Source organism: Cherax quadricarinatus, chromosome 18 (genome assembly GCF_038502225.1).
Source record: "Cherax quadricarinatus isolate ZL_2023a chromosome 18, ASM3850222v1, whole genome shotgun sequence".
Taxonomy (NCBI): domain Eukaryota; kingdom Metazoa; phylum Arthropoda; class Malacostraca; order Decapoda; family Parastacidae; genus Cherax; species Cherax quadricarinatus.
Window position 1 is genome coordinate 14389812 of NC_091309.1, and position 12007 is coordinate 14401818.

General features: G+C 39.6%; 1 protein-coding gene across 1 annotated transcript; it reads left to right on the forward strand.

Annotated features, from left to right (window-relative positions):
* Positions 1-82: 82 nt before the first annotated feature.
* On the forward strand, positions 83-9185 carry LOC138852867 (uncharacterized). The gene is made up of 4 exons (XM_070086213.1): positions 83-2023; positions 4064-4218; positions 5046-5178; positions 7167-9185. Exons 2-4 carry the CDS (start codon positions 4086-4088, stop codon positions 7369-7371), a joined length of 471 nt encoding a protein of 156 aa, XP_069942314.1. The 5' UTR covers positions 83-2023; positions 4064-4085; the 3' UTR covers positions 7372-9185.
* The last annotated feature ends 2822 nt before the right edge of the window (positions 9186-12007 follow it).

A 12007-nucleotide genomic window follows, 5' to 3' on the forward strand; every position in this document is an offset into this window, starting at 1 on the left:
TATCATGCATGTGCCTTTCGGGCATTTACTATGGCTGAATTTAACCTACGGTAACCCAACAGAGCAAAAAAGTGGCCCGTATACTGGTGGCAAAGCTCTCGCTTCACATGCTGAAGATCCGGGTTCGCTTCCCGACAAGGTGGATTATTGTTATTATTATTATAATCAAGGGGGAAGCGCTAAACCCGGAGGATTATACAGCGCCTGGGGGGGAGGATGTTTAAGGCATTCAGGCTTAATTCGGGGAACTGGAGCACAGATCCAATTCCCTAAATCAAGAGCCCCTCACCAACATCAAGGAACCTTCCTTGAGGGGACCGACAAGGTGGAAACACTGAGCGTTTCCATACACCGGTTGTCCATGTTTAGGCCTGTATACCTTGTACATATACTTGTAGAAATAAAGATATATATTATTAAGTGTCCCGGAGACAGAATGGAGAAATTTATCGCCGCTGCTCAGAGTTGGATAGAGATTAATGTCTGCTTTACCAGGGTTAACGCTGGTGTCATTTCCCTACTCAATGCAAGACTACAAATCATTTATTTTAATTGTGGTTAAGGGTTGTGTCACCCCGAAGAGCCCTTGTTTTTTTTTCAAATTGTTAATGATGGGGTGAAGAATTGCAACGGCTCCAAGACCTTATGAACTAAAGTTTCGGAGTTGCGTTTTACAGGACGACCCACGGCACAGCTGTGACCATCAGAAAGGAGGGACGACCCACGGCACAGCTGTGACCATCAGAAAGGAGGGACGACCCACGGCACAGCTGTGACCATCAGAAAGGAGGGACGACCCACAGCACAGCTGTGACCATCAGAAAGGAGGGACGACCCACGGCACAACTGTGACCATCAGAAAGGAGGGACGACCCACGGCACAGCTGTGACCATCAGAAAGGAGGGACGACCCACGGCACAGCTGTGACCATCAGAAAGGAGGGACGACCCACAGCACAGCTGTGACCATCAGAAAGGAGGGACGACCCACGGCACAGCTGTGACCATCAGAAAGGAGGGACGACCCACAGCACAGCTGTGACCATCAGAAAGGAGGGACGACCCACGGCACAGCTGTGACCATCAGAAAGGAGGGACGACCCACAGCACAGCTGTGACCATCAGAAAGGAGGGACGACCCACGGCACAGCTGTGACCATCAGAAAGGAGGGACGACCCACAGCACAGCTGTGACCATCAGAAAGGAGGGACGACCCACGGCACAGCTGTGACCATCAGAAAGGAGGGACGACCCACAGCACAGCTGTGACCATCAGAAAGGAGGGACGACCCACGGCACAGCTGTGACCATCAGAAAGGAGCAACGACCTCGTCACAATTCACGGTCTGTGGCCCTAAGGAAGGTGAAATGACCCCCGTCACAGCTCACGACCTTCCTGAGGACTACGGGTCGTGCAAAATAAAAGGAATGTGGGGTTAATAATAGACCCATGGTTTATATTCTTATATTCTTATGCTGATGTAATTGCTGATTTTTCATTAACAAAATAACTTGAGGCTTAAAAAAAATATACTTTTTTCTGTTTTCCTTTTGCTACAGATAATCTTATTGCAACATTAACTAGCCAAAATGTGTGACATTTCATAATTTTCAATTTATCTAGACATCTTTCTGGTCTTTGAATGTGATAATAACATCAGAAGATTTAAATATACAACCATAGAAACATGATAATTATGGTAATTTTTATATCTATAAGACATAGTATGCAATTGGTATAATATTAATTGACATTACTGCAATATTTTAGACATCTTCTAGTTACGCAGAACATTTCGGGCAGCCTTAAAATTAACTTATAACTACTGAACAGCTATTTAATATCTCACTCACATAAAAATATATGAAGTCACTTAAATAACATACTCGCATCACATCTTTATTTAAATTTCAGAGAAAGTAGAAATTTCAGTAAATATTTTAACCGGTAGTCTTACAAAGTTTCCCGCCAGAGTTAACAGCTGAGTGGAGGCGGCGCCACCCGGACACTGACACAAATCGGTCAGTATTTACTGGATATTACGTGCCTCTGTTTCTTTTTTTGTTATTTTGATATGAACTTTGGCGTGTTAGATCAATATACTGTAAGATTTAAAGTGAAATATAGGCGTGGAGTAAAACACGAAGAACCTGGCTAATGATTAGGTTAGGTAAGATTCGTCAGGAAACACGATGGATGTTTCCTGACTCGGGTCTTAGTCATATGATGACCCACCATTAGAAGTTCTGGTCATCTGACCGAGGCCTTCTGCTGGCATGCATGTCCATTCCTTTAAAAAATTAAGTTACTATTTCCTCTGGCTAGTGACGGGATGGTCACACCATTAATGAGGTACACGAGGCAGACACTGGTCTTTGCTGTGACTCATAACCCTCAGGGGTATCATGCTGGTGAGGGGTCCTTGATCCAAGGAATATGCGGTATCCTCTCTCCTTGGATCTGACTTGATTCCCCAGGCTTTTTTTTAATGCAGTGTCAGGGGCCCAAGACTGTTCAACTGCCTCCCAGCATACATAAGGGGGATTACCAATAGACCCCTGGCTGTCTTCAAACAGGCACTGGACAAGCACCTGAAGTCGGTACCTGACCAGCCGGGCTGTGGCTCGTACGTTGGACTGCGTGCAGCCAGCAGTAACAGCCTGGTTGATCAGGCTCTGATCCACCATGAGGCCTGGTCACAGACCGGGCCTCGGGGGCGTTGACCCCCGGAACTCACTCTCCAGGTAAAATCCAGGTAGGTGAAAGCGCTAAGCCCGTAAGGGTCATAATGCCTGAGAAATGGGACTCATTCAGATTCGATCCCAGGAAGGAGAAGGGAGATCCAATTCCTTAGATCAAGAGCTCATGAGTATTGAGGAGCCCAGGTGGTGTAAAAATGTTTCTATAAAAGGTCGGTTCTAATCCCATGGAGAATAGTCATTTATATATGCAGACTTTCCTAATATTGACAGAATATTAAAATAAACATGAATAAAACAGTATGGCGTTTACTTAGGCTTCCATAAATGTACCCAGCCTAATACAAAAGTTTTATCATTCCTTTGAATTTAAAGGCTAAGAGCTGCAAACCTTTAGCTAATTTCAGAACGCAGTCTTACCTAATGTATACTACCAGCCCCCAGGATGCCACCCATTACAGTCAGCTAACACCCAAATATTCACTGACAGGTGAACAGAGGTAACATGTGCAAGGAGGCTTGTTCATACGTTTCCACCCTCCCGGGATTTACAGTGTTACACCCCTCAAGGAAGGTTCCTTGATGTTGGTGAGGGGCTCTTGATTTAGGGAATTGGATCTGCTCCAGTTCCCCGAATTAAGCCTGAATGCCTTCCACATCCCCTTCCCCCAGGCGCTGTATAATCCTCCGGGTTTAGCGCTTCCCCCTTTATAATAATAATAATAATAATAATAATAATACAGTGTTACAGTTATAAATTTAGACTTTTGTTTAAACACTTCTAGTTGAATTGTGATCGCTGTGACTATAGTAACTGGCAGTAGTCAGTAGGTTACAGACACTAATAAGTAAAGAGACCAGTCATAAGCGCTCTATCGTTAAATCCCCTCAAGGGAGGTTCCTTGACGCTGGTGAGGGGCTCTTGATCTAGGGAATTGGATCTGTGCTCCAGTTCCCTGAATTGAGCCTGAATACCTTCCATCCCTCCCCCCCCCCACATGCGTTGTATAATCCTAAGGGTTTAGCGCTCCCACATGATTATAATAATTATAATAATCTATCGTTAAATAAAAATTACAATAGAAGAGTTATCTAAAACAAGCAGAGTGAACATATTTGGGTTAAGAGCATATTTCTTTTAACATTTGTAAGGCAGTTCTCCAAATCCTTGGAATTTGAAAATAGGCCAGAAAAAATGAGTACAGTAGTTCACCAAAGTAGGGATAAAAATATTTAAGATTTATTTTATATATTTTGAAAGTGGATTCCCTGAGGGATTTACAAGAGTAATCTCACGTTTATTAATTCTAACAGTCGAATATTACAATATATGATAACGTAACTTCATTCCTCATCCAACAGAATAGTTCTTCCAAAAGTGAACATGAGTAGACAAGAACAACCTGATAATCTGTGGAAGAAGGGCCAAGATGGAAGAAATAGTCATTGTCCCTTAGCTGCTTGGGTAAATGCTTCCCAAGTTAGTGGTTCACCTCAGCAAACACAAGAAGACTCAGGCATGTTTTGAGATATATATTTTTTCTTTAGACAATTACTTAAAACAACCGCTGCAATGGTATTAAGGTCAGATGTCTAGGGTATAAATTCTTGGAATGTCTATGATAAATTTTCTGCTTTATCTGTTCTTTCAGCAAAACAACTTACTGATATTAAAAAAAAAAATCGGCTTAAGGAAGATAGATTACATAAAATAATTCAAATTTATCGTATATTCTTTAACTTAATTTGATTCAATCTCATTTTCTTCATTTTTAATCATTCTGAGCTCTATGTGTAATGCAGAGTACTGCAAGATGAAATGGTAATCTCTTTATGCTATATATAAAATTTAGTTTTTCTTTTCGTATGATTAAGACCTTACATTTGTACAAAAGATTAGTAGTATACAGTGTCGACAAGTTGATGAATAACACGAATGTGTAACACCTGCATATGTTTACAGTGAAGACGTTTCGCCAACCAGTGGCACTGAATAACATCTGACTCTTCTCCGACTACAACAGTTCATTCATGCCATCCTGTATTTATCTGAGTTCTCATAAAATATGTTTCATTCAGAGAATGGGATGGGTGAGGTAGTATTACCCTTTAGGGAAAGGCGGGTATATTGACGTTGCTGAGGGTCACTTGGTTCAAGGAATTTCATCTTCCTCTTTCTTAATCAAATATGATTACCTTTAGTTCTGTAGGTCCTGTAAGAATTGAAATTCAAATATAATATATGTTGAGACGCCAGTAAATTTACAATACTTGAAATGAAGAAGGCCTTTATATATAACAGTCACTTAGATGTCAATTAATATATAAGTATTATAAATTTCAGAGGTCTCAATGATTATTACCGTAAAGGACAAAAATGTTATTTTAGAAGATAAGATGAAACGTTTGCATGTCACTGAAGAGTTAACTGACAAGAAGGCATCACATCAAACTGCTGCCGGAGTTGTGTATTATAGGTATGAATATTAAATCAGCAACGTGTTAGTAGAAAGAAGGCATTCAGTGAAAGTTTTACTAGGATTAAATTATCTTCTTGTTCCTAAAAAATCTTTTCACTTACTATTGTAATTGTAAAGCCTTTTTTTTTTCACGGCATAATTTGATACCTTTCTTTACTAAAATAGTAAATCAGTTAATTCATTGTATCCATAGTTCGCAGAGCATCATATTCCTCAGGAAATTTATACCTTATGTTTTACATACGCTTTCTCCAGCTCCACAGTCAGTTTCACTGATCCTCCCAACCTATCCGCCAGAAAAATTCAACATGTCGCTAATCATTTTCTGTTTTTATATATCCTTTAAATAACTCTTCTACCATATACTTCTCTCATAATACTTAGAAGACTAAAGTCTGTGTAGTTGGTGCACTCACAGCATTCACACTTGCTTTTATATCACTTTACCACATTATTAGTGAAGCGTCTCTTGATCAAATTAATTTGAGCTGTGTTAGCTGTTTAGCTATTCTTGCAATGCAGACACAGTAAGTTATATCTCTTTATCCCTAAGAGATTCAGCTGATTAAACATACTGTCTAATAAATCAGACATCAAATTCTGTAGTTCTTATCTACACTTAATCCTTCAGGAGCTACCTTTTAATTTCCTCAGGTGCTGTATAACCCTTACGAGTTTAGCACTTCTTTCCCTGTTACTCTAAGAATGATAATTCTCGCGCAGTTCATGATAGCTCCAGTATATGACGCTTGCCAATGTTCATTTGAAACGAGTTGCTAATGGGTTTTCCTAGACACTCTGAGCCCTACTGGACCTAAGGTAAAAACAGACGGGTGCATATTTTTATACTGGATATCTTTTTCATCCTGTAAATTTACATTCCGTCCCAATATGCCCCAATCTAACATTCTGGAAGGAGAATCCATTTCAGTGGGTTGTCTTTATGCTGGTAAAATAGCTCTTGATTTAAGGAATTAAGGCTACCCACCCTTTCCGTATATTATAGCCTAATTACCCCCAATTTCCCAGCTCTGCGACCCATGCAAATTTAGCGCTTTTTCATGAATATAATAATAATGAAGGGACAATGAGCACTTGTTTTTCTGTAATGCACCTTCCTTTACTTCCTCGTTGGAAATGAGAGACAACTTTTGCCACCAGATCCGAAAAAAATAAGATGGACCCAAATAAATGTAGAAAATCACTTTGCTGAAGAACTGAAACCACTGAACAAATGTTTTACTACACATCCGATTGTGTAATGCTTCATTTCCCTTTTAAACTCACTTTATGCAGATATCTTGACGTCATGGAAATGGATACATATTTCTCGACGTCATGGTTATGGATACTGATAAGTCGTTTTTAAAAGACACGTAAGCAAACACAAGGATATGTTAGAAGTGATCATGGTCCCGGGCAAAAATGGGGATGGGCGCAAGAATTCCCGCCTTGTGACCAGCAGACACACAAGAACATAAGAAAGGAACACTGCAACAGGCCTACTGAGCCATGCGGAGCAGGTCCATGTCTCCCCCGGATTAGCCCAATGACCCACCCAGTCCGGTCACCTCCACTCAAGGAAGGAGCACGGCACCAGACCCAGCAGCACAAGCTAGTCGGGTCCAACTCACACCCACCCACACCCACTCATGTATTTATCTAACCTATTTTTAAAACTACACAACATTTTAGCCTGAAAAACTGTACTCGGGAGTTTGTTTCACTCATCCACAACTCTATTACCAAACCAGTGCTTTCCTATATCCTTCCTGAATCTAAATTTTTCCAACTTGAAACTATTGTTGCGAGTCCTGTCTTGGCTGGAAATTTTGGTCAGTTTTAATCTTCTAAAATGTTCATCAGCAATTAAAATTATAAAATATCTTAATTCTCAAGTTAGCTTAAATCGCATATTGATATATTTATAATGATTGTAAATCTTTATGTTTGCTACTTGTGCATAATTGCTTAGTTTTTTTCAGCTCACAAACTGAACAAGATATACACAAGAGAAAAAGGATGAAATACCCCTTACAGAAATATGGTTCAGGATCTCCTTATTTTCACGATAGTGAGCCTGTGTTTACTGGTCACGCGAGTTTCACTCGCCGCCCACAGCAAGGCTCCAATAATAGAGGTCCTGCAGACACCAGTGCTCTAAGTGAACTGCATGACGCTCAAGATTAAACGTTGAGCACCGCAGATCAACACAAGTGGATGAAAATTCAGTTTTTTTTTGGTTTATTAATGATTAAAAACACCAATTATAATATAAGACACTGGCACACGCATGCGTGTCAGTATCTTATTACTAATAATAATTTGATATTCAGCTTATATTAAGATTAGGTTCTTATAATTGATGTTCGTTGATTTTATACAGTGACTGATGGAGTAAAGTTAACATTGAAACTAGCGAATGAATAATGTTTCTTTTTCGGGTCACCCTGTCTCGGGGAGACTGCCCATTAATGTTATAACACTGGTTTCAAGTTGGAAAAATTCAGATTCAGGAAGGATATAGGAAAGCACTGGTTTGGTAATAGAGTTGTGGATGAGTGGAACAAGCTCCCGAGTACAGTTATTGAGGCTAAAATGTTGTGTAGTTTTAAAAATAGGTTAGATAAATACATGAGTGGGTGTGGGTGGGTGTGAGTTGGACCTGACTAGCTTTGCTGCTGACCCACCAGACTGGGTGGGTCATTGGTCTAATCGGGGGGGACATGGACCTGCTCCGCGTGGGTCAGTAGGCCTGTTGCAGTGTTCCTTCTTTCTTATGTTCTTATACATACATACATATATATATATATATATATATATATATATATATATATATATATATATATATATATATATATATATATATATATATATATATGTCGTGCCGAATAGGCAGAACTTGCGATCTTGGCATAAATAGCAACACTCATCTTGCCATATAGGACAAGCGAAAATTTGTTTATGCAATAATTTCGCCAAAATCATTCTGAACCTAACGAAAAAAATATATTTCACTGTGTTTGTTTAGTATTAAATTACTGTAATCAAATCTAAAATGTATTTAGTTTGGTTAGGCTAAAATAAATTGCGCTTCTTATAATAAGGTTAGGTAAGTTTTCTAAGATACTTTTGGTGCAAAATTATAAATTTTTACATCAACATTAATGAAAAATATATATGTTTAAACGTATAAGAGAAATTTTTTAGAAAGGAATTAATTTTAAATGAGTTGTTGCTAATTGACCAGTTTTACATATTCGGCACGACATATATATATATATAAAATGAAAGGGGGTAAAGCAGCTGGAACTGATGGGATCATGACAGAAATGTTAAAAGCAGGGGGGGATATAGTGTTGGAGTGGTTGGTACTTTTGTTTAATAAATGTATGAAAGAGGGGAAGGTACCTAGGGATTGGCAGAGAGCATGTATAGTCCCTTTATATAAAGGGAAAGGGGACAAAAGAGACTGTAAAAATTATAGAGGAATAAGCTTACTGAGTATACCAGGAAAAGTGTACGGTAGGGTTATAATTGAAAGAATTAGAGGTAAGACAGAATGTAGGATTGCGGATGAGCAAGGAGGTTTTAGAGTGGGTAGGGGATGTGTAGATCAGGTGTTTACATTGAAGCATATATGTGAACAGTATTTAGATAAAGATAGGGAAGTTTTTATTGCATTTATGGATTTAGAAAAGGCATATGATAGAGTGGATAGAGGAGCAATGTGGCAGATGTTGCAAGTATATGGAATAGGTGGTAAGTTATTAAATGCTGTAAAGAGTTTTTATGAGGATAGTGAGGCTCAGGTTAGGGTGTGTAGAAGAGAGGGAGACTACTTCCCGGTAAAAGTAGGTCTTAGACAGGGATGTGTAATGTCACCATGGTTGTTTAATATATTTATAGATGGGGTTGTAAAGGAAGTAAATGCTAGGGTGTTTGGGAGAGGGGTGGGATTAAATTATGGGGAATCAAATTCAAAATGGGAATTGACACAGTTACTTTTTGCTGATGATACTGTGCTTATGGGAGATTCTAAAGAAAAATTGCAAAGGTTAGTGGATGAGTTTGGGAATGTGTGTAAAGGTAGAAAGTTGAAAGTGAACATAGAAAAGAGTAAGGTGATGAGGGTGTCAAATGATTTAGATAAAGAAAAATTGGATATCAAATTGGGGAGGAGGAGTATGGAAGAAGTGAATGTTTTCAGATACTTGGGAGTTGACGTGTCGGCGGATGGATTTATGAAGGATGAGGTTAATCATAGAATTGATGAGGGAAAAAAGGTGAGTGGTGCGTTGAGGTATATGTGGAGTCAAAAAACGTTATCTATGGAGGCAAAGAAGGGAATGTATGAAAGTATAGTAGTACCAACACTCTTATATGGGTGTGAAGCTTGGGTGGTAAATGCAGCAGCGAGGAGACGGTTGGAGGCAGCGGAGATGTCCTGTTTAAGGGCAATGTGTGGTGTAAATATTATGCAGAAAATTCGGAGTGTGGAAATTAGGAGAAGGTGTGGAGTTAATAAAAGTATTAGTCAGAGGGCAGAAGAGGGGTTGTTGAGGTGGTTTGGTCATTTAGAGAGAATGGATCACAGTAGAATGACATGGAAAGCATATAAATCTATAGGGGAAGGAAGGCGGGGTAGGGGTCGTCCTCGAAAGGGTTGGAGAGAGGGGGTAAAGGAGGTTTTGTGGGTAAGGGGCTTGGACTTCCAGCAAGCGTGCGTGAGCGTGTTAGATAGGAGTGAATGGAGACGAATGGTACTTGGGACCTGACGATCTGTTGGAGTGTGAGCAGGGTAATATTTAGTGAAGGGATTCAGGGAAACCGGTTATTTTCATATAGTCGGACTTGAGTCCTGGAAATGGGAAGTACAATGCCTGCACTTTAAAGGAGGGGTTTGGGATATTGGCAGTTTGGAGGGATATGTTGTGTATCTTTATATGTTTATGCTTCTAGACTGTTGTATTCTGAGCACCTCTGCAAAAACAGTGATAATGTGCGAGTGTGGTGAAAGTGTTGAATGATGATGAAAGTATTTTCTTTTTGGGGATTTTCTTTCTTTTTTGGGTCACCCTGCCTCGGTGGGAGACGGCCGACTTGTTGAAAAAAAAAAAAAAAAAAAAAAAAAAATATATATATATATATATATATATATATATATATATATATATATATATATATATATATATATATATATATATTCAACAAGTCGGCCGTCTCCCACCGAGGCAGGGTGACCCAAAAAAGAAAGAAAATCCCCAAAAAGAAAATACTTTCATCATCAACCAACACTTTCACCACACTCACACATTATCACTACTTTTGCAGAGGTGCTCAGAATACAACAGTTTAGAAGCATATACGTATAAAGATACACAACATATCCCTCTAAACTGCCAATATCCCAAACCCCTCCTTTAAAGTGCAGGCATTGTACTTCCCATTTCCAGGACTCAAGTCCGACTATATGAAAATAACCGGTTTCCCTGAATCCCTTCACTAAATATTACCCTGCTCACCGTCCAACAGATCGTCAGGTCCCAAGTATCATTCGTCTCCATTCACTCCTATCTAACACGCTCATGCACGCTTGCTGGAAGTCCAAGCCCCTTGCCCACAGAACCTCCTTTACCCCCTCTTTCCAACCCTTTCGAGGACGACCCCTACCCTGCCTTCCTTCCCCTATAGATTTATATGCTTTCCATGTCATTCTACTTTGATCCATTCTCTCTAAATGACCAAACCACCTCAACAACCCCTCTTCTGCCCTCTGACCAATGCTTTTATTAACTCCACACCTTCTCCTAATTTCCACACTCCGAATTTTCTGCATAATATTTACACCACACATTGCCCTTAGACAGGACATCTCCACTGCCTCCAACCGTCTCCTCGCTGCTGCATTTACCACCCAAGCTTCACATCCATATAAGAGTGTTGGTACTACTATACTTTCATACATTCCCTTCTTTGCCTCCATAGATAACGTTTTTTGACTCCACATATACCTCAACGCACCACTCACTTTTTTTCCCTCATCAATTCTATGATTAACCTCATCCTTCATAAACCCATCCGCCGACACGTCAACTCCCAAGTATCTGAAAACATTCACTTCTTCCATACTCCTCCTCCCCAATTTGATATCCAATTTTTCTTTATCTAAATCATTTGATACCCTCATCACCTTACTCTTTTCTATGTTCACTTTCAACTTTCTACCTTTACACACATTCTCAAGCTCATCCACTAAGCTTTGCAATTTTTCTTTAGAATCTCCCATAAGCACAGTATCATCAGCAAAAAGTAACTGTGTCAGTTCCCATTTTGAATTTGATTCCCCATAATTTAATCCCACCCCTCTCCCGAACACCCTAGCATTTACTTCCTTTACAACCCCATCTATAAATATATTAAACGACCATGGTGACATTACACATCCCTGTCTAAGACCTACTTTTACCGGGAAGTATTCTCCCTCTCTTCTACATACCCTAACCTGAGCCTTACTATCCTCATAAAAGCTCTTTACAGCATTTAGTAACTTACCACCTTTTCCATATACTTGCAACATTTGCCACATTGCTCCTCTATCCACTCTATCATATGCCTTTTCTAAATCCATAAATGCAATAAAAACTTCTCTACCTTTATCTAAATACTGTTCATATATATGCTTCAATGTAAACACTTGATCTACACATCCCCTACCCACTCTGAAGCCTCCTTGCTCATCCGCAATCCTACATTCTGTCTTACCTCTAATTCTTTCAATAATAACCCTACTGTATACTTTTCCTGGTATACCCCTTCCCTTTAT